At 36.7% G+C, this 24,554-nt stretch overlaps 1 protein-coding gene across 9 annotated transcripts in view; it reads right to left on the reverse strand.

Moving 5' to 3' along the window:
- The window catches only part of ROBO2 (roundabout guidance receptor 2), a 581,558-nt gene that overhangs the window by 156,527 nt on the left and 400,477 nt on the right, over nt 1-24,554 (reverse strand). For all 9 annotated transcript variants that reach the window (XM_087861722.1, XM_087861721.1, XM_087861720.1 and 6 more), the window contains exons 3-5: nt 15,327-15,484; nt 12,425-12,545; nt 251-389 (exon numbers count right to left, since the gene is read on the reverse strand). In XM_087861722.1, coding sequence (XP_087717848.1) covers nt 251-389; nt 12,425-12,545; nt 15,327-15,484 — 418 coding nt within the window. The remainder of the gene's footprint in view (nt 1-250; nt 390-12,424; nt 12,546-15,326; nt 15,485-24,554) is intronic.

The raw sequence follows: 24,554 nt of genomic DNA on the forward strand, positions 1-24,554 counted from the left end.
TGATATTTGGAGATAGTAGATGGAATGGAGGATTGGGCATTTATGTGAAAATTCAATGAAAGAGTGACATTAAAAGCCTGGAGGAGTTCAGTATATTAAACAGCAGCTACTTGGCTTACATATGTAAAAATTGTGTATGTGGAAATAATACACTGAGATATGAGTGTCTGGTGGTACAATCAGGATGTCTATTTTTTTCCTAATTATTCAATGGTTATCTAACAATTTTCCACCCATATGATGTTCTTACCTTCCCCTTGGCAAGTCTGCATCATCCTTTTTCCAGCGCACAGTTGGTTGAGGATCTCCCTGGACCTGACAACGAAATTCTACAGCTTCTTCTTCCAGCACCACCTGGTTAATTGGCCTCCTGAGAAATGTGGGTCGTTCTTAGGAAGAAAAAAAAAAAAAGCAACAATGGTAAAATGAAATGAATGTTGTGCACGTTTTAAGTACGTTAAAGAAAAAACATAAATCTGTATCGCAACTATGTCTTGATAAGATGTTATGAATCCCATGTAATTGAATGAAATAAAATATTTTGGAACACAGAAGGAGCTACAATTTGTATATAACACTATACAATCTTTTGGAAAATATTAAATTGATTTTTCAATGAATTCCTGAGCTAAATCATGTAAATCCTATCATTAAAATCTGAACACTGTATTCCACAGAAAGAAGGAAACAGATAAAAATGACTAATCTATCACAATGGCTGAGTGGGAAAATTAAAACTAGAAACCGATGGAAAATATCAAAGAGGAAACTAATTTTAATTCTCCATCAAGAATGCTAGCATTAACTGAACTGGAGTTAAAATAAAAACTTAAAAACAAAAGAATGCTAGAGGAAACAAACAAAAAGTTGTGCTCTCACACAACAGTGTTATCTAAATTGTTCCACATAGGCTATCATTTCACAAGGACCCAATACTTTCGTGAATGTTTTCACTTCATGTACGGAAAGCTCCCTATCTGATTTATTTTTTCTTAAATAAAAAAGCTGTCAATCTGATTTTTTTCTTAAGTAAAAAATACTGTTATTATGAATTATTGTAAACTATTTACTGTCATATATAATTTTCTTGGGCCACTTCCAATTATCTTCTCAGCATTCCAGATTTTTTCTTTACCTAACTTTTACGTTTATTTCTCTAGTATTCTGTTTTAATTTTCCCATCATGTATTTTCATTGTTGTTACTGTGCACCTATCTATCCCCTTACTCTGCATTTCAGCACCCCTCTACATAACACTAGGAAAACAATCAATCCCTGTCCATAAAAATCTTACCATCTAAGAGAAATACAAAACAAATAGTACTTTTATGACAAGCACTTTAAGTTCTTATCTAGTTTCTTCCCTTTTTGATAATGGTCTGATACAGGAAACATTACCAGTTAAGTTTTTATTAGCACATGTCTCCAAATTATAGGCAGTGCAATAGTGCTTACTGAAGTAGAAAGAGAAGTCAAGGAAAAGAAAGATGAAATCCATTGGGATTTGACACAATTTATCTGGCCATATGGCCATATTTAGTCACTTAAGACTTTAGCTTCAAATCCAATTTAAAAATGTCAAACAAGTGGCACAAAACTGAAACATATATAGCAAGAAATCTTAAAAAAAAATCACTTCAAATAGCATATATTAAGAGTATAGGATGGAAGTATGTAATTTTATTGTCTAAATAAAGATCTATATTTATAAAATATATGTGTAAGTTGCAAGAAACGTATTGTAGTAAAGTCAACAATCATTGGCATTCAGAAGGAAGACAACTCCATCTCTCACAGTGAAGTTGACAGTACGGATCAAAATTTTCTCTAAAATAGCAACTTGCATATGCTTACATAGCTGCACTCTGACACCTCAAAATCCCAAGCTGTAAAACAGGCAAATAGAACTTTTCATGGAGAGCTTTTTAAAACACAGAATTTAGAAATAATCCATAAAAACTTGGAAGGAAAAAAAAGGTTGCTCCTGAAGATTTTAGGTAATCAATCAATTAGCAGCTAAGTGCCCCTTCTCCCAAAGACAGTAGAGCAAATCCACATGTTGAATGGAATGATTTAGTATTATCCTTTTTTTTTTAAGATTTTATTTATTTAAGAGAGAGAGAGGAGAGCACGAGTGGGGGAGGAGCAGAGGGAGAGGGACAAGCAGACTCTGCACTGAGCACGGAGACTGACGCGGGGCTCGACCACATAACCCCGAGATCATGACCTGAGACAAAATCAAGAGTCAGTTCCTCAACCGACTGAGCCACCCAGGTGCCCTGATTTAATTATCCTTTTGAACTCTGGACACTATGTGCGCCAAACAACTATTTTTAGCACTGGTTGGTTGATACTGAGCTATTGTTTCTGGAGCAAATAGACAACAGCAGCAGTACAGTAACTCCATGCGAGTGCTTGGAATGCTAATAGCAAAAATGAATCATTAGCACAGAAGGCAGGATTAACTTTTTCTTTCCAATCACTTGGGGATGTTCATCCAATTCACCTAAAAGCTGCAATAACCCAATGCTAAAAGAGAGCTAAGCTACTGCTAATATGGCTCGAGATTGAGAAATCATCTGTCAGTAGACTCTTCCCGCACACTCTGATTTTAATGGGTGTGTTGTGCTACAACCTAGTGTATGGAGAGAAGTTACTCCCTCATCCGCTCATTCGTTCAGCACTTGTTAACACAGCTTTTCCTATGTCAGGCTTTGAGTCTGGTAGCTGGTGAATAACCAGCAGCTTGGTTTCATCAGGAAAGTGGTGGGAGATGAAGCTAGTCAGATAGGGAATGGCAAGACCTTGAAGGGCCTTATAGGCCGTTTCAAGGAATATGAACTCTGCTCTGAGAGAGAAAGGGAGCTGCTGCGGATTTTTAAATAAAGAAGCAACATTTTAAATCACACGTGGAAAAGACTGTGTTGGCAGATCGGTGAAAGGTGACCTAGAAGAGAAACGCGAAGTAGTCAATTAGGTCAAATAGTTTTCGTAAGAAATTATTTCAGCTTCGACTGATACAGTGGTTCTATGGATATGGAAAGGGGCACAGAATGAAGAGAGATCAGAACTGAGTGATCAATCAGATGTGGAGGTTGAAGAAGACAAGTCTAGAAAGATCCTCATTTCTATTTAGCAAATTGGAACAGATTGGCAGGTAAAGAATGAATATGGGATGTGTGTGTGTATGTGTGTGTAGATTCTTTCATCACAGAAAGTGGTAGACATGAGAAAAATGAACACCTTATGCTTATGCCATTGTGGTCAGGTTTCTGTTATGTGAAGTTAAATGCATTCTTAATTAAGAAGATAAAGGAGGCTACTTACATAATAGGAGGGAAAAAATAAAAAAGGAAGTATGATTGTATCTGTAGATTTAGAAAAGCTCTTGGATTTAAAAAAATTAATAAAAAAGGAATCGAAAGAAACTTCTTAAGCACGGGGAAGATATTTGTTCAGAAATTAAATGCAAAACTTCTTTTTTTAAAAGTATAATGCTAAAATCATGCCTACTAAGATCAGGAATAAGATGGACATGCCAACATTAATGATCAATAAGAAAAAGAAAGGAAGTATGAATATTGGAGAACAGAATAATAATTTTGATAATTGATTATTGCAACAAAAAAAGAACTACATAGGATCATTGTAGCAACACTTGTAGTACTGGAAAATGGGTGCTTGTATGAAAAATTGTAGCAGATTCATACATTGCAAAACTAGTAAGTCATTGGAATGATAAAGTTATCTCTATATGTCTATCATCTATCTAACATGGAAAATTTTCATGACATGATACTAACTATAAAGTAAATTGTATAACAGTATGTGAGACCAGTTCCATTAAAACACACATAAATATTTTCAGGCCAAGTTTTTATATGCTTCCCTTAGCATGTTACCTGTCACAAAATTGCAACATATGAATATAGTCAATCCAAAGGTTAAACTTTACATTAGACTTGTTACAAAATCAAAGTTACTAAAAGCAAAGTTGTCTCTTCATCTGGGGGACACCATCAGGATCCTTGAGGGTTTTTTGGCTATCATATGTGTCCTAAGCCCCACCGTTTTGTATGGAGACACGTGGAAGCACCTAATTTATAATTTCAAGAAGAAGGAAGATATAGGATCCCCTGCTGCTGTTCTGATGAACTCAGCAGGGGTGGACAACTTCACAATGAACTTCCACTTTTCCCTTCTGCCCTCAAGCAGAGTCTAGTTGCCTAGCAACTAGATAACCACAGGAGAGTATGTGGTATAGAATTTTTGGAAGCCTGACACTGGCTCATGATGGAAAATGTAATTCAATTGATAGGAAAGAAAAAAAGAAAAGACAACGCAAAGAATAAGCCAGATAAAAGTCATTTGCACATAGAGGGCACATCAAGATGGGTTTTATACTGGAGTATCTTTGGTTGTACCTTCCAACAAAGTGACACAGACATGTACTAATATATTAGAGTTTGGTCACAACTTTTAAAGTGTTATTCTGGGAATTTCCATAGCACCCATTACAGTAATTATCTCTAAATTGTATTATTCATTATTCCAATTGTTTTCTGCTAATTATACTAAAATCACTTTCTACCTCAATTTTAACCACCTACAAAAAAACACTATGTTAAAAACTAGGTTTGCCTAACATTTATTTAAATGGAAATACTTTTTTTGTAAGAATTATTTTCCAGTTTCCTTAACTAGACTTTATTTCCAGAAAATCTGAGAACCAGAAACATGAATATTAAAGACTAAAGAAGTTGTCCGGGTAGAAAATGGATTTTTGAAGGCTTTGTCACTGCAGTGGCTACTATCACCATAAGCCAAACATATAGCCATGCCCCTTTCAGACACATAATTACAAGGAAATGTCTTGGGGTTTACTGTTTTCTGTCAAAATCATCTGCAAATAAATGTAAAGTTATAAGGATTAGAAAGTAAGTTGATAAGTAATCACATTCAATACCCATTAATGCTCATGGAGTTTGTACCCCATGAAGCTTTGCACAATTAAAATAAATATGTATGAAAACATCCTGAACTACTAAATCATGAGCAAACTTAATTTTGAGGCATGTAAAATAAGGTCACTGATTTTTCCATGTTACCACCTTATGTCCGATCACATATTGAAAATAAGGGGGAGAAATCTCAAGGGCTGTTTTCCGACTGCTTATCAATTAGATTAGAGTCCCTCTGAATGGCCTGATCCCTAATTATATAGCCATGGAGTGATCAGAGGCAATGTCTTTGCCAATGCAATTAACATTTTTTTTAATGTGAGATTAACTGGATTTGAATCACCTGCATAACTTGCTTACAAGGTTAATCTCTCTTGAGACAGTAGTGTTGTTTGGCAATGTAGTACTATGAAAAGTACAGCTTTCAAGTAGTCAGGTCAATTTAGTTTCAAATTGGCATATTCTGGAAAATCCAACTCCGTGTGTGGCTGTAATAAAATCAAATGCCAAGTCTCACTATCGTTATGTCAATAATGTTCAGAAAACAAAATGTTCACTTTCATGCAAAATACGATAAGTCTGAAATGTGGTTGCATAATATCTCTAACATTTCTTATTTACATGCGACAATGAAGGAAATTAAATCCCCAGTGAACAAATTTCTCAACTGCAGGCAGTCCTTGACTATGGCTATAAAATTGGCAATGGCTGTGTCATGACAGCTATTACCAGGATCATCTTAACAATTTTTAAAATAAACTTTGTGTGACATTATGAAAGTGGTGTTGCAGCAATAATTACATAGGTAGAGTCCTTTAAGTCCTGCAAGACCAAAGCTATGCAATAAAAGGACAGTAGAGCTAACCAGTGCTTGTAAACCTTATCTTTAACTTCAGGTGACCCAGAAGTACTCGCCACCCTATGGTGTCTATTAAATTGGGAAGTCAGATGGTTAGCCTTAGTATGTCTCTTTTTATTTAACTGGGCACGCGTGAGAGGACGGGGTTATGATAGCCATTGAATGTGAATTATTGTGCCCTTCCAAAACAGACTGGATGATAATGATCAGTCTGTCTGAATGTGATTAAATAAATCCTGGCTGCATTAATTTATTTTCTTGCCAAGAATTTTCTTTGTCTGAGAGAAATCATCCTGTGAAGCAAAGACAAACATAGGTAAATGTTTTCAGAAGGGAAAATGCTTCTCTCACCACATTTTACAGGCAAAGGTTCATGTTATTGCTGATACCGTGATGCAAAAGGTCTGCCGAGAGCAGGGTACATGTCTGTTCATCTTACTACTTTATTAAACACTTAAACAAGGCTTGGCACATAGGAGGTGCTCAATTGATGTTTGTTAAATGAGGGAATGAATAAAAAATACTTTGCAGTTCTAAAGTTTGCAAGTAAATATTATTTAAAAGAATTGTATTGCTCTCAATCTTGATTTTAATGATGCCTTATATTTGGAATTCTTACATGAAAGCCACAGGTTTATCAATAAAGTCACAAGTTTTATCAATAAAACTTAAGACATTTCCTAAGGTGTAGTACTAAGATCTCTTCTCTCACAGCTTTGTCTCCCAGTATCTCAACTACACTCAGGCCACCGCCTATAATCTTTCCTCTAATAACTAAAAATCAACATCACCAGCCCCACCCTCTGTACTCATCTCCAATGAAATGGCTACTTCCCAATTTGATTACCCTACCATGAAAGCCATCAATTGACACAGAGATTCTAATAGTCTTTTTAGTGAATAGCAATCAAATATGAATGAACAACAATAGATCACTTGCCATTTGAAGAAAGCCTCCAGTGTAAAAGATAGAACAATGTAGGGAAAGGGGTGGGGAAGAAGTCAGAAGAAATAAAAGCAGGAAGATCACAAGGAAATTTTATTTAAGAAAAGGGTTAGTAAAATCCTAAGATGCAAGAAAGTTTAAGCTATCTATGAAACAAGAACAGAATATTATAAACAAGGAAGAATGAAAGAAAAGAAAGACCTGGGTGGTTTAACATCATATTAACAAATACATGTTTGACATATAAACTGAATAAAAAAGATGGGAGAGTATAACTCCCTGATTGTTTAGACAGAGAGTTTTTAGATTACAATTGCTCATCAAGTGTCCAGCCAGTAAAAGAAAGAAGTGCCAAACCAAGGCATAGTATTGAAACAACTAAAAAGAGAAAAAAGCAAGCAAGCAAGCAAGCAAGCAAGCAAGCCAGAAAGAAAGAAAGAAAGAAAGAAAGAAAGAAAGAAAGAAAGAAAGAAAGAAAGAGAAAGAAGGAAAGAAAGAAAGAAAGAAAGAAAGAAAGAAAGAAAGAAAGAGAAAGAAAGAAAGAAAGAAAGAAAGAAAGAAAGAAAGAAAGAAAGAAAGAAAGGGAAAGAAAGAAAGAAAGAAAAAGAAAAACTGATCACACGGGAGTCAGAAGCACAGTAGACTTCTCAGAGCAACAGAGGAAGCTGAATGACATTGGAGTGGTGATTGTAATATTCTGAGCAAAACATTTTTAAACTAGAATTTTATAACCAGCCAAAGTATCAACCAAGTTTCAGAAAGAATACACACATTTTGCTCTGAAATTTGCTCTAGGCTCCAGTCAAATAGAAGGCAGGAGAGAAACACTGTTCTGATATAGGACTTAACCAAGACAGAAACAAAGGGTGCAGGAAACAGAATCCAGCGTGAGAGAAAAGAGGAAATAAACATCAGCATGAGCTTCTGGAGTAGATCTAAACAGCATCGAGCCCAGTCAGACTGGCAGGAGGTCTGAGGCCTCCAGGAAGACTGTAGCAAGGGGGGACTTAATAGCTAAGTAGAATTTAGAGGATTTTAAGCCTTCTGTTAGAGATTTCAAGAACGCATGACAGATGTAGACAAACACATGTAAAAGGAAAAAAAGAGGCTTATTACTAACTCAAAGAAGAACAAATAAGTGCCAGAAAAGAAATGCCATCATAATAGCATAACACTAAGCTCAGTCCACATTTACATGGTTATAAGAACTCAAATGCTGAATCTTACCATACCCAATGTTTCTAAAGTCAATATACAGAAGGACAGATAGAAGGGAAAGTGGAAGTGAGAAGGTGGGGAAGGGGATATAAGTGGGCCAAATCATTATCCTACAAATAGGAAGTCAAAATGATGTATAAAACTGAAGAATAAGGACATATTTAGAAATATAGGAATAAATCCCAGAAGAAAAAGATAAAACAGGCTTGTAGAAATGCTCCAAGATGAGGTGTGTGGGGGTGCGTGTGTGTGTGTGTGTGTGTGTGCACGCACATATTGCAAGGAGGGGTAGGGCTAGATATTTCTGTACTTCATTGTAAGTTTAGTAATACTTCTAATGTCTATTAGAAGTGTAACATATGAAATCTTTTTTTCATGGATTACTTTGGAAAGCATTTAAAAATCATTTGGGGGACAGGGCACCTGGGTGGCTCAGTTGGTTAATCCCAGAGTCCTGGGATCAAGTTCCATATCGGGCCTCCACTCATTGGAGAGTCTGTTTCTCCCTTTCACTCTCCCTCTGTGTATGCTCTCTTAACTAAATAAATAAAAATCTTTAAAAAAATAAAAATAAATAAAAAATAAAAATCATTTCAGGGGCGCCTGAGTGGCTCAGCAGGTTAAGTGTCTGACTTCGGCTCAGGTCATGATTTTGGAGTCCTGGGATTGAGGCCCCTGTTGGGCTCTGTGCTCAGCAGGGAGTCTGCGTATCCCTCTGCCCCTCCGCCCCCCTCGTGCTCTCTCTCTCTTAAATAAATAAATAAAATCTTAAAAAAATAATAATAAATAAAAATCATTTGAAAAAAAATTGTTATTTTTAAGTGACAGTTAAATTTTGGATGACAGATAGCCCAAACTTACCCATAATTAGAAATTTAATTATGTAATTCTAGTTTCTCTGACTTCAGGATCTTTAGAACTTAATTAACATATGTACAGTGCTAGGGAGTATTCTTTATGAAGGCATCTGGAGGGTGTCATAGATTTTAATGTCCATTAACACTATGATGCCTACTTCTTAATTTTAGATTTGGCACTGCCCACTTAACTAAGCTGTTATGTATGGCCTACAAATATTAAAGAACAAAAACAAACAGAATAAGTGATGCATGGCAGAGGGCAGAGCAATATTTTGAAAAGGAAGTTACACTGATCATGTCTTTGTCTAAATAGGAGATCTCTAAAATAGAAGGCGCAATTTTTAAACTAAAAAAACTTCTAAGTTCAAGCTTACTTACTAAAGAGTACAAAATACTTGCCGAAGGCTTTTGTATTAGCCAACACCTATTACTCCTTTTGCTGTTTTTCTTGCCATTTTTAAGTGAATTATATTTTTTAAGCAATTAATCTATCAGTTACTTTTTCTTTATAACATATTTAAAGATGGAGTTGCAAAGGACAAGTAAAAATTTTCTGTAGCTACAGTGGGGTTATGGTAGCCAAATTTTTTAAAGCAGAATTGTTGCTACCTGACAATAAAATTGGGGGGGGGTGTAAAGTGTAACCAGTTATACTTTTATAAACCCTAGGTCAGAAATAATAATATCTAACAATGAAATATGAGGAAGTTTATTAGAAAACATGTACTGGACACAAAAGCACCAAAATAAAATAAGGAAGTCCCCACTCTTCATAGCACACTAGTTCTTTTCTCTCAGAATTGAGCAAAGTACAAAAGGGATCTTTCTCATGCAATCCTTGTCAGGTCCTTGACTTGGACAATCACTAGTGTTTTTATGTTTTATTTCCGGGTTCGGGTGTTGTTTTCTTACCAGTAATGGAGATTTTGGTTTTTCTCTTCAACTTAATATTATACTTATAACCCCTGGGGTCGGTTCTGACTAGTCTACATCCTCAGATAAATGTTCTCAGCTTCTGAAATCAATTCTTCCAGAGGTATGTCCATTAGACACATTCAATCTTTTTGGTTTATAGGTATTTTCAAAATAATTCAGAAATTCCACTATAACTCCTGACATATTTAAGGATCTCCTGTAGTTCTCGTCACATCTTTAGGGAACACAGGGTGAATATTTCATAACACAGTCACATTTTGCTAAGTCTAATTGCTTGGGTTATGACATTAAACCCTTTCAATTTCCTTCTGAAGGCAGTATGTACTGTTATAATTCAACATTTTTCTGTTCCTAAGCTTGTGGCAGTTAGAGAAAAATAGTAATGAGTGTTTCTTTAAATAGAACAGCTGTACTTGTGGGTTTTCAATGCTAATGTTCAGTGACCACTAATTTCATATCTTACCAGGCAAAACTGTATTTTATTCATTATGGAGTGAAACACATTTTGAGACTCTTCAGGCTGACTGCATGAAATTTAAGGGCAAACTGATACTTGTCTGAGCTCTGCAGGACAGAAATTTACGTGCATACTTTGAACAATTTTATTTTTGCTATTCAATTCCGTTAATGAACTATGGGATTTCTCCTGGTTCTGTCATTTGGGACTTCAAGCTGCTTAGTATCCATAAGGAATATTACCAGAGATTACTTGGTACTCAGAGTGATTGGAAAGAGTGGCCCACACTTGGGTACATATTCACAAAGCACATCTTAACGCTCTAAATGTAATGGAAATCATACTATGGCTCTTTCGTATCGTGGCACTCCCATTGCACCACGGGATGGCACATCTCAAACTGCAAAAGAAATTTCTTTCAGAAAGTATTCAGGATTCCGACACTACCCTCAAACATGTTCTGCAGCAATGACCGGCAATAAAATCTTACCATAGTTCCTAGAACCAGAAGATTATTTGGCTGGCACAAAAAATTATTTAAATATTCCACTTATCTCCTGTGTTGTTGTTGTTTTTTTTTTTAATCACATGATATGGGGCGCCTGGGTGGTTCAGTTGGTTGGGCATCTGACTCTTGATTTCTGATCAGGTCATGATCTCAGGGTCCTGAAATCGAGCCCCACGTTGGGCTCTGCACTCAGCAGGGAGTCTGCTGGTCTGCTGGAGATTCTCTTTCTCCCTCTGCCCCCCCCCCCGCACGCAGACTCATAATCTCTCTCTCTCAAAAATAAATAAATAAATAAATAAACAAAATCTTTTAAAAAATCCCATAATATCTACCATAGTTAAATCTTTTAACATAGAGTTTGTTACACACATAAGTATGTTTGTATATATGTATATATGTATGTGCGTATATACACATACGTGTGTGTGTGTAATCATATTACTCCAATAAAGAATCCCTTGGTTCCTAAATCTAAAGAAACATGAATATCATAGCAATGAAGTAGAGAAGCTGATGGGCTCCATTGTAGAAAGGATCTGTCTCTGCTGTTTTCCTGCGAGGCGCCATTTACTCACGTTCCATATTTTGCCTCTGAATCAGCCAAAGAAGCTCTGTTCCCCCATCAAGGGGGAAACAAAAAAGTGAATCATTCTCTGAGTTTTTGTCCTAGGCCCCAAACATCTGTTAACACCCAAGAAGAGCCAGATTCCAAACATGTTCCAGGATATTAGCTTCAAACAAACTTCGGCTGACTCTGCCATCAATACCCCTACCCTCAGTCATACGTGGAATAACCGTTATTGTTCACCTGACACTTCCTTCGATTGGACCTTCCCTGGATTCCTGGACGAACACATACCCTAGACCCTTTTCTAGTAGGAACTCCTAGCCAAAAGCGACAACAAAATTCATTCTTCTCTCCTTTCTGAGTCTCCCAGACAGCTCGTCTGCTATTCTCTGTCTGTCACTTACACTATTCAATAAATTCTATTTTCACTTTCTCTGGCTCACGTTTGATTTCCATCCTGCGTGAAGCCAAGGCCCCTCTAGGCTGGTCCTGTGGGATCTTCCCCTGGGTTCTTGGACCCAGCCTGCCTACATCAGCAAGACAGTTTATTTGTTTTTGGTTTTTTTCCCTAATTTTGATTATGTATATGTATTTATGTGTGTGTGTGTGTGTGTGTGTGTGTAGCTAGTTTTTTAAATCATAAGCTACACTGTAAATATTTCAATTTGAAATTTTTTAAAGTAGAAAACAAGTGAAATGTCTTTGCACTACACTAATAAAAAACAAGAAAACCAAAAAAACTTACCCTCTGTCTTGCATATAAAGCATACTTGATAAATATATCACAATGAATAAAATTTAGACAGATATAATAATCTCAAACAGACTTTGAGAAAAATCAAGTTTTTACATTCTTATGAAAGGCAAATCCTATAAATACATATGAATAAAGTAAATGAATTATTGTTTCAAAAGTTCTATTTTTTTTCACATCAAAAATTTTATCTGAAAGACAGAACCAGAAAACAAGGCAAATCCAGTCCTTCACTACTCACAGTAAGTCATAATTACCTGTCCCTATAAGGCCTGGTGTTTAGTAACAACAAATATATTTAACATCAAAGGAAAAGTATATATAAATAGCAATTTATAATTTAAAAGAGAGTTTTACCAAAGACAGTCAGCTCTGCTGGATCACTGTCTCTTTCTCCCACCATGTTGGTGCCAACACAAGTATACATCCCTGCATCGCTTTTCCTGGTATTGGAGATCATCAGTTTTCCACCACGGATCTATTAAAATTAAAAAAAAAAGAAGAAGAAGAAGAAAGAAAAAGAAAAGAGGGAGGGGAAAAAAAGAAAAGAAATAAAAGAAAGTAAAAGAAAAGAGAGAAAGAAAATGGAAAGTAAACAGCAAAGAGAAGAGTGACTAATAAATAATTTTGAATATTTAAGCAGACATTTTTTTTTTCCCTAAAGGAAATAACTCGGTGTCTAAGACACAAAACTTTCCCCCTATTTTGGCATCCGCATGTGTTTTTTCTTCTCTTAACTTCTCCCTCAAGATAAGCCTTCATATTCCCCTGCTAGAAAATGCTTTTGGCCATTCTTTTTCTTTCTTGTCTGGTCCTATTTTGACTCTTGTGACTGCTTCCACCAAATCCTAATGGTTGGTCTTCACTCTGAAGTAGCTTGAATGAATTGCTATTGCTATTTGTTATCAGAAAGGAGCACGAAATAACCGCTTTTGGTAATATAATGAAATCCAACTGACCCAGGGATTCGACAAGCATTTACTGAGCACCTCTATGGGCTGCACAGTGTTCTAGATGCTTGAGATTCAGGAGTAAACCAAATAATAATAAACCTCTGCCTTCGTGGAGCTTAAATTTCAATTGTTAGCATTAATTATCTATGTCTCACCTTGATTGTATGTATGAGATAATTTTTGAAGAGAAGGGCAGGTCAGATAAAAATAAATTTTTAAAAATGATGACAGTATGAGTTGGTGTAAATCATTGGTTTCTAAAAGGTGCTTCCTAATTGTTTCTTAAATGTGAAGCATTTATTGACCAAATAAACCAATGTAATATGTTAAAATGTCTATTTGTTAAAGAGGATATTGAAGTAGAATTACATTTTCAGTATGTGTATCACCAACTCACGGCTTCTTTTCCAATTTTTTTCTTTGTATTTATATCATTCAACAATATTAGCATCACAGTGACTGAATGTTCTTAAAGAGATAGGAGGTAAGAACACGCTGGTTTCCTCTGTTTTTTCTCATACGCAAACAAACCCATGCAGTGTGTTCTCAACAGATATATGTCAGGCTAAAACTTGTCATGTCACAGAAAGGGACTTTCAATTTTGTTTTTACATGGGAAGACTGCCAACCTGTTCTTACTTATATGCAGTATAATAAACTGCAGGTTATAAAAATGGCCATGGAGGCCATTTCTCCTCCCCCGAAGCCGAGTTTGGCAATATGACTTGATTTGACCAACAAAACTAAAGCAGTGTTTTAGTAGACGAAAAGTGTTCTCAGATTGAGACTGGTCTTTCCTTGCTGCAGCTGGAATCCTAAGACCACCATGGGAACCAGTCCGAGCTGGCTTGCTGGAAAAGTAAAGGCCAACAGAAGAACCAAGATGCCCGGCTGGGTATGTGTCAACGGCCAGACATGTGAGTACATCCAGCCGCCAGCACATCTTGTAACTAAGCCACAGAAGCATGAGAAAACCTAGCAAAGACCAGCCAAGCTGGCCCAGAGTAAAGAATTGTCATCTTACCCACAGAATCATAGTCCAAATAAAATGGTTATTATAAGTCACTGTATTTTGTGGTGGTTTGTTATAAAGCGAAAATTGAATGATGCAAACATGAACTAGAAACCTTTCAACACTGATTTTACTCCATCACCAGGAGCATATTTTCATGTTTCGTATCCAAGCACAGACCACTGAGGACCAAATTCTCCCTGGCCTTGTAGATCCTCATGGTGTCAAGAGTTCAAGCCAGAATCACATGAATATTTGTTTTTATCTCTTATATGGACTATCCGGTTCTATGTTCTGATGTAATCACGATGCATGCATAAAAAAAAAATCTTCATTTATAAGATATTTTTAAAGATAACAGACACCAGACTATATGGACTTTTTATAGAAGTGGCACATTTGTTCAGTTAAATGAGACATTATTTTAAGTAAAACATATTTATTCTCAATAGTTATATTGAATATAAAAATTCTACTAAGAATAGCATCAGAGGTTTGAAGCGTTACCTACTATTTCAGTGAACTGGTTCCCATAGGCATCACAAACAAGTGTTGAGTAGATCCTCTAAAAATATAAAATAATTATATGCCATTCCCCTTCTGTACCTCTTTACAATATTCTGGGTGCCTCATTTTGATATTAATCAAGTGATGAACCTAATCATCAATTTTCCTTGAAAGCAGACTATTTTTCTACAAGAGCTAAACTGCAGAACCAAAAAAAGTCATGTTTACTTTGATTTTACTTTATACCTCTTAAACTCTGAAATGAATTCATGTATAAAATTTTAGTTATAAATATTAAATTTGAAGACTGGAGAAGGTGCTTGAAGTACTCATTACTTCACATTATCATCTCTTATAATTTTGAAAATAGTGTCACAAGAAACGTTCTACTGAATATGGCTACGGCCATCATTTACCCTTTATCACTCATGTGATTCTACAGGACCAAAAGATGCATTTGAGATGTTAAAAAGAGCTTTGTCATTTTGTGCCGCAAAGATATATATACATGTATTTACATAGTCATATATATTTACATATTTGTATATTTTCATATTCAGATTGATATAATTATTAATATATCATCTAGACCTGATTTCTATGATTTTTGTCTCTTTGAAGCCTCATTGTGAAGTTTTAGTTCTTGCTTTTTCTTTCTCACTCCTTTCAATGCAGTGTAACCATAATTAGCATTCAGGGCAGGTCTACAATTTTATTAGTGATAAAATATACCCATTTGAAGACTTGATAGTCAATCTCTGTAGGCATTAATTTTAATTTAACTCACACTTATTCTTTCTTCCTTGTCATCAATTCGAACTTTGTCTTTCTTCCAGTAGATGGTGGGTTCTGGGTGTCCCCTGGGAGGCTGGCACTCCAGGATTGCAGGCTCTCCGGCTGCCACTACGACATCTGTGGGATTTTGCCGGAAGTCATCTCGTAACACTGAAGAAAAACAATTGCAGTGAAAGAAAATTCAATGACAGTAACTTTAGCTTTCTCTTGCAAAAGGTCATTTCAAGTCTTACTTACTTTGTTCTAATAAAAATTAAATATTTACCGAGAACATAGCCACGTCTGTCTTAAAACATTCTAGAGCCAACCTAAATGTTCAACAGGGAAATGGCTGACTGTAGGATCGTGCATCTTTGCTATAAAATCTGATTTAAAATATAAGAAAAGTCTAAGGAAAATAAGAAATACTCATGATATAGTTTTGAGATTTAATACTCAAGGTACAAAATTGTTCATGCAGTATGATCCCATTTTCTATAAAGAAAAAGCCTATATACTTATACGTATATACACACACTAAAATAAATTGTCAAGTTATACTTAAAACCTCAAAACAAGTCATGTGCACATGGTCTGTGAGCACGTATGCATGTCAATCTGGGACGGGAAGTGAGGTGAGAACTCTTTGAGAACGCCCTTTCTCATGACATGAATATGGACAAGATCCACACTGTTTTCATTACACTTCAGAAGACGGACTCATTGTTCACCCCGCAACGCACTAGCACCCACATACACAGGGCTACATTTTCATTCTCCGTGCATCTCCACCTGCCAAGTGACATCTGGGCAGCGTGACATTCAGAGCAGAGATATCCCTGATAGCAGTTTGGCCAGTCTGAATTTCTCCTCCTTTCATTAGGAGAACAGCAGGTTGGACCTCCATTGTAACCTCCGAAAATCTGGCACGCCTGGCTCTCCAAATGTCACCTATCTATCTGTGTGTGCTTTGCTTTGGCTGGCAAGATGAAAAGCCTGGAGAAATGACTTGTCCTATCAGATTGCAGAATGCTGCGTTACTTTAGCAAAGAAGGGCTATGCTATTTTAGGGGAAACATTCAAAACAGTAGTCAAGACCAGGCCTATACCATATACCTCAACTGCCTCTGCTTTTTCTAACTGCCTGACTTTCCTATTCCTTTGTATTCCGACACTGACAACTTTGTTTCCTAAGTGTATCAAAGAGCAACACACACACACACACACACACACACACACACACACACACACACATGCACGGACAGTGTCTTATATCTATGTCTATACATAAATTCATCAAGCTGTTTGAAATCAAAATTAGGTAGCTTCTGCTAGCCTGTTTTGTGAATCATCTGCTACGAATGTGGATTGGGTCACACCAACTGTCTTCCGTGTCCTATAATGAGACCTACTTCAGCACTCTGCTCCTTTGTTGGGCAAAGTCTCTAGGTTAATTGTCATTCTCAAAATAAATAAAATTCCCTGCCCTGCAAATAGCTCCAGAGAGACAACTGAGTGACTTTTAGGGCTTTTCTTCTCTTGTCTCTTGCAACACATCCTTTAACAGGGGTTTCCATCGTAATGAAGTCACGGCCTTTACGAGATTAGAGAATCTCGTCTCCTATTGAAGGAACAGTAAGAAAGAATTCAGCACAAATTGCTCACTCTCAGTTTATAAGCTGATTAATTTACTGCTTTTGCTGCTAAGGAAATGTGTTCGGTTTTAGCACGGTGAACTGCACATTTTTTGGTTCTCTTGTCTCACTGGCAAGAGAGGTGTGATTTATATGCATAAGGATTTGCTTCTGAATGGGCTGAGAGAAGTGTGCATTTAAATGTGACATTCAGGCAGGGGGATGGGAAGGGGTTAACACTGTGGTTCCCTTTTGCAGGTAAATCCTCCTGGGAAAGCAAGCTGGTGACTCATTTATATTCTAAATACAGAACAGCTGCCTATTTATGCAATGTTAAGACATGCAAAAATATGGTAACAGAGTGGAGAGCACCCCACCAATATCCGGAACTGGCAACAAATGGTGTTTTGGCAGGCCCTCAATCTGTTCCAAAATGACACATCTGGCCAGTCGAAGGACCTTCTCTAGAACTGGTCTCTTAACAAATGCCATGCCAAAAAGCCTCTGCTCAAATGGTACTTAAGGCCACTGCAAATCATTCAGAAACACAGTGTTACATCAATTTGCAACAAGCCAAATTAAGAAAAAAAAAATAAAATAAAGGTCCTTTGACACGGAGGACAAAAAGGAGAAAAATATCATAACAAACTAAGGACTGCTACTCTTAAACAATATAACATGTGTTTATGGCATTCACAAAAAAGAAAATGACTCCAATTTGCAAATGAACCCAAGAAATCTAACATCAACTGTAATTTCAGGCTTTCAGACTATTCACCCAGAGAGTAGGGTGAGATAATAGTATAATTGGTACTGTACCCTCTTCAACTGGGAAAATGCTCTTTGGGGTTTGTATAGCATTCAGTTAATTCATTTTTTTTGCTTAGTGATACCATTTCTTTTACCCTAAGTCTTTGGGGTAATAAAATGGTTTCTTCTTTCTCTCAAGGGGAACACATCCTTTTCATCAGGTCCTAGCATTGGAGACCAAAAACTTACTCTTAGTGGAAAGTAAAGCCATTTTTACTCTTCTCAAATTGTCAAAAAGGATAGGTATGTTCTGATATTTGCTTACATGCTTCTGAGGTTTGTCGATCCATTCCTTAATATAAGCAAAGTAAAATGAAATAATAACTATTGTTTCCAGTTTTTGTGCTAATTTTTCATTTCTGTCTTGGATTTTGCCCTATACATTATTGCAGCTGATAAAGAAAAGAAAGTATTCCCTATAGTAAAGAATTCATGCATTTTAGATGAAGGGAAGTAAAACGGTCTTGCAAATGTAGAAAAGCAAAGCAAGTCCAAATTCAGCCTGGTTTTTTTTTTCTCCTGAGCCCCTATTATAGAAAGAATTGAGAGCTACCTTTTTGATGTGGCTTGACAAGTAAGCCAAAACAAGGGTACGCAGCTATATGTGTAATAACTAAAGCTCCAAACAGGTCTTTAAGCAGAGTGAAAAGAAATAAACCCGATTAACTGAGAAACAAAATCTGGTTACAATGACAAAAGCTTAGAGGGTAGTATGAGGTTATGCTTTCAGGAAAAAAAAAAGATTTAATAGATATATACTTTTGATACAGAATTTTCTTGTGGAGCTAAATTTAGAATACAAGGGTTCAAGTCTCCATGGGGGGGGAGGGGTGTGTGGACTCTCACTGGCTAGAACCAAAATATTCATTTCTGTATATGAGCTGAAAACCACAAATGAGAGTTCACCCAGCTACTCCTAACCTAGATTAGACTTGCATTCTTTTTACATTGACAGGCACTATGATTTAGGAAGTTATTTTGGAAGATCAGAAAGTTCTGAATTACTTGTGTGTTTCATAAAATATAGTTCATAGTCATGACATAAAGATTTGTAACAAATTAATTCAATTCTCCAGGAACATACCAAACACAACAATGTGCTTGGCACTATCCTATAAAATGGTTAAGAAATAGAAAATGAGAATGACATGATAATGTCTGTGGTAAGCTTTTTCTCTACTATCCCTCAATGATCCATCTCCTCTGGCATTTATTCTCATATGCAATCTCCTCCCCTTTACTGTGGGCTGGGCCTAGTGACTCGCTTTTACTGAATAGATTATTGCAAAGTGATGGAATGTCACCTCCAAGATTAAGTTATAAATGATTGTAACTGTCATCTTTTTTACTCTCTCTGTCTCTGTCCTTCCCTCTTTCTCTTCATGGGATTCCTCTGATCATGTAAGATACCCTGTTTCTCAATGGAGAGGCCCATTTGACAATAATCTAAAGGCAGTTTCCAGGCAACAGCAAACAGGGAACTGAGGCTTTAGTCCAACTACCCTGGAGGACCCAAATCCCACCAAAAACCATATAAGCTTGAGAGCAGAAACTTTCTCAGTTGAGCCTTCACATGATACCACAGCCCTGACCAACACATTTACTGCAGCGTATGAGAGATCCTATAGCAGATGACTAAGTTAACTCTTATCTGGGTTCCTGATCCACAGGCAGCAAATAAATGTTTGTTATTTTAAGTCTCTGAGTCTCGTAGTTTGTTACACAGCAATAGGTAACTCATATAATGCCCTAAAAGAGTTTTACATCTAGTTGTGCCTTTAGAGCTTACATATCTTTGATTCCTGTCTTCTCATAATATCATCTTCTTTCACCTCCAACTCCTCTCCCTTCTGTTCCAAATCAACAGTGCTCAAGAATTTAAAAAATATATAATTTATACTTTTTATATCTTTATGTATTTTATAAAATATTTTGTATTTTATATTTTTTACATTTTTATTTTATATTTTGTCAACAAAGGCAAGGCAAATCATTGCTCAGACATTTCCATGTTAGTTTATTAAATTAAATTAACAATAATAATGAGACAAGGCTACGTAATTAAGAGACCAAAAGATGTATTTCTGAATTTTAAGGTACACAGGTTTCAGAGTAGTTCTTAGTAATATAGAGACTAAAAATATTACCGATGAAAGTAGTCATACACATTATTGGATAAAGAATACCAACCATTACAAACTAAATAGATTATGAGAAAGGTAATCTAAAAGGAAATCACAAATAAAAACATTGTTAGCAGCAGTTGAAATGGATAGCAACTCCGATCGACACTGATAACAAGCCTTCTTGGCCAGCAGGGTTTCTCTCTGTATGTGCCCATGAGCTGTCAGAGCTGTGTGGCTCAAGACTTCTCAGTAGAAAACATAAGAGAGGAACATCTAATTATCAATGTACGTTAGCATCTGGTGGTCTTTCTGCTTGGAAATCTCCCCCAGATTCCTTTTTGTTTCCTTACTTTTTCCTATTTCTTCCTTCAGACGCATACCATTCTTTCAGTGTCAGCTTCAGACTTATCTGAAAAGTTTCCTTCTACACTCACACTGGACTAGGTAACCCTCTAATGGACTCCCATCTTGAAGGGCATGGAAGACCTCATCGAATGGTCTTGATTGTTGACTGAAGTGAAGAACTGCTCTTCATGAGGTGTGTTGTAGTCTTTTTCTCATATCAAATAAACCACAACACTTTTGTTTTGTTTTGTTCTAGTTGGTTGGATTTAAGGGATAGCATACTTGACTTGCCTACCCACAAGCTCATATAGCTCTAAAATAAAATCCAGGCAGTTCAAGAGGGTCAGATTAAATCAGTAAAGACACAACAGATCTTTGCCAACTAGTAAAACTGTTAGATCAAATTACACTGTCAGTATTAAAATGGACTAGAAAAAAATGTAATAGTTATTCCTATAGCTGGTACATATTGTTTCTCTCTCCCTACCATCACTAGCACCACCACCTAGCACCACGGGGAATGAGCAGCTGTAATGCCAACCAGCCTGAAGCTCAAGTCTTCTATTCTACTTCTGAGGAAGGAACACTGTCTCTTCCTGCTGCACTAAATGGTTGCTGTTGACAGCCATGCTGTGACCCCAGGGGGAGCTCCAGCCTCAGGATGAAACTGAGGCTACGCACTTGAAAAAAAATCTGAGTTCTTGATGACCTATCTGGACAAATAAATCTTGAAGACTGTGCCAAATCTGGACTTTCTAGTTACATGATCTAAATGAGTTTTTTTCATACTTAGACCAGTTTAAATTGAGTTTCCCCTTTCAACTGAAAGCTCCTCACTGACAAGCTATAATAATTCTGCATTTTTCTGAAGTTTCTATGATGGAAAGACCAAATATATCAAAAGAGGAATCATCATTCACAACAAACTATTTTATTATATTTGGTACAATCAAACAAAATAGGGGCGGAAGGCACAGGCTAGCCACCAGCTAAATAGATGATAAAATCTGATATTTAGGGGACAAGTCATAAGTGGTTTCTTCTGCACAGAAGGGGAACGAGAAAGAAAGAACTCAGTGGGGAGACATCCTGCTACCGCTGTGCAAGCTGACACTCTGGCACTCTGGCACCTCTGCAGCATGCTGACAATTCCAAAATGAGACGCTCTCCCCCCCCCCCCCCATCTCTACTATGACTCCCGGTGCAAGCAAATTCACTCAGCAAATTATCCAGATCAACCAGTGATACGAATTGGAGCATGCTGAATAAACAAGGGTGCCCTGTGACTTGTTCATTTTCAAGTCATAGCATTTTGGGCAGCCTGGTATTCTGCAGGGAATAAAACACACAAATACACAATTCACAAGAGGAAGGGCCGGCTCCAGATTTCTTAGCTAAGCCTTTATTCTTGAATCCTTTTTTTTTTTTTTTTTTTTAGCTCTGTTCTGTCCTCACCAGCAATATAATTTGAAGGCCTGCTAAGAGTGCCAAGTCTTCCTTAATGTTTTCCATTAATGTTTAAAACTTGCTGAAGGATTCTTAGAAATTGCATGGAAACATCTTGCTCTCTGTAATTTGTATCCGTAACCTCTGTAATGCATATGTTCTCCTCGGGGACCGAGTGTTGAGATCATTCATAAACTCTTGGATCGCATGTGGCACTGCAAACTGGTGACATCTGACCACGGCAGACTCCGAGGCCTGTCTCTGGCAATCATTTCCTCTGGTTTGAGTTAAGGAGCCGGCAGTTGGCATACCTTCAACACTTGGAAGTCCTATTTTTGGCAAAGCCTAGCATCTGATATTTGACAGGGATCTGCATACTCTATCCATTAGCTTAGGAGGAAGTTGTGGATAGGAGCTAATTAATGTTTAATCGGCTCCTCTTTTTTCTTCCTTAAAGTGCCATCATCCACAAAACTGCTCATGTGGGATTGATGTTTCCAGCATCACAGAGAGCTCAAAGGAATGAGAGCGTCTTAAGAGATGTGCCCAAATATAGTACTCGAGGAGGAGGATGGTGTCTGGAACAGCAGGTATTAGCCTAAACATTTTCAAGGCAAAGCTTTCCTCTATTCAGAAGAAAAACCTCCTCTCAACACCCTCAAAATATTCTACTCTACTATCCAAATAACTTCTTTCTAGCACCTGCCCCATTTAGGGCTAATTCCAGTCTTGGTTACAGAGATGCCTACAACTTTGGGTAATGGAAAAAATAGCACATTGAATTCAAAATACAGAACTACACAGGCTAGCATTTAAAAAAAAAATAGCATCAAGTAATGTTTCTCAAGATGGTAACAGGGAGACAGGCCTTGCTGTCTCAGTTGGAGAAATGTGCAACTCTTGATCTCAGGGTAATAAGTTCAAGCCCCACGTTGGGCGTAGAGATTACTTAAATAAATAAAACTTAGAAAAGAGAAAAGGTGGTAACAAGGGAAATACCAGATTTTTCAAGCTTATGATACTGCCTCCTACTTTCTCTAGATCTAGGTTTGAGTATAAACAAACAAACAAACAAATAATCACAACATCTTTACAGGATTTGTATTTACAGGATGATTACAAACAGCCATCTGTCTGCTTCTAGCTTTTCAATCTGGTTCATGTCCCATGAGCCTCAAGTCTTTAGCCAAAGCAGTTAGGCTCCTAGGTTTCAGGAAGGCTTGTTACAACTGCTTTGCACAATGCTGTTTCTGCCCTTCCCATTTTTCTTCCACATCCCTCTCTTTCTCTTCCTTCTCATTTAACCCTCACTATTAGACCAAAGAAAATAAAAGTTTGAGAGGACTAAATATCATATATATAGATAGGCAAAAAAACAAAACAAAAACGAAAACAAAAGAAAAAAAAACCCTAAAATCAATATATTTAAGTGCACATTTAAATTTAAAATAAACACAAGTATATGTTTAAATTCTAACTTCAGGATTCATCACAGCTTTATAGCTACATATGTCAATTTGAATAAAGGAATAAAGAGTGCTATCAAGTGAATATTAATGTGCTGCTTTATTCTGGATCCCAATAGATTGCCGCCCTTCTCCCGCCTTGTTAGTCCTTATCTAAGGCATTAGCTTTTACAGCATTCTAACACTGCATAGTTCACAGAGGTACTCAATCTCGACAGCATCTTCCTGTCATTCTACCCTGTCCTAGCATCAACGGGTTATTGCTCCAATGTTTCTCTCCCATGGTGTATTCTGATGTGCATGATCAACATGAATTACAATGCCAAGTAACTGCCAGATGTCATGAGTTATAAACTCAATAGTCTAAGGATTATTACACATTAGGGCACCCTACAGTGCAAGGGTGTCCTGGAATTTATGTGTTATTTATTACCTATTGGCAGGGTCTCAATGTAATCTCACCCCTGCTGATGAAATGAGGGTTGGAAGGAGAGGAAGGTCAAGGTCAACCTCCCTCGTCAAGAATGCCAGTTACTTTGAAACTACTGTTGCTTTATCTTTTCTCCCCTTTACCTGAAACTCAATGAAATCTCTGAATAAGAGGAATATATATTAGAATGCATCTATGGACTCTCAACTCAATTATGCTGATATCACAATTTTCATCATGTCACCTATTTTGACAACACATTTCATAACCATAACCAGTAGAGGTCAATTTAGAGGGTACCCGTGAGTCCCTCCATAAACTTAAAAATGACCTCTTTGAAAGCACTCTGTTTACTTTCCTTTTTTTACATAACAGGAACATAGACCAAAGACTAACAGCATGAAACTTATTTAAATTTTTAATGCAACAATGAGAACATTTTTTAAAAATTATGTCCCACAAGCCTGTGGACTCTTCAGTCTTTCCCATCCAATATTTTAAGATTTGCATATGTCCACACCACAAAATATGGCCATTATTCTAAGCTGTCATGAATTTTGCTGAAATGGATATAAAGTGACATCTTATATTCTTCTAGAAATGTTCTGTTTGATTACTACATGACACAAAACTTGAAATGTTTCCTAATCCAGAATACGGTATATTTATTTTCAAATAGGCTGATTAAAAAAAGCTCTATCATCTCTCTCTTCTATCCCAAAGACCCAGTAACCTTCTTTTCTTTTGCCACCAAATGAATTCTGAATGCCACAGTTAATATTCAGTAATCTCATTACACATCTACCATGAATCTTCAAAAGCATCACCATGTTTTGACAGGTGAGCAGGACAAGAGAAAGCAAGGAGTATATCCAAGCACTTTTTATTTTTATTTTTTTTTAATATTTATTCGACAGAGATAGAGACAGCCAGCGAGAGAGGGAACACAAACAGGGGGAGTGAGAGAGAAAGAAGCAGGCTCAT

Source organism: Ursus americanus, chromosome 4, assembly GCF_024610735.1.
Source record: "Ursus americanus isolate L20-20 chromosome 4, mUrsAme1.1.p, whole genome shotgun sequence".
NCBI lineage: Eukaryota > Metazoa > Chordata > Mammalia > Carnivora > Ursidae > Ursus > Ursus americanus.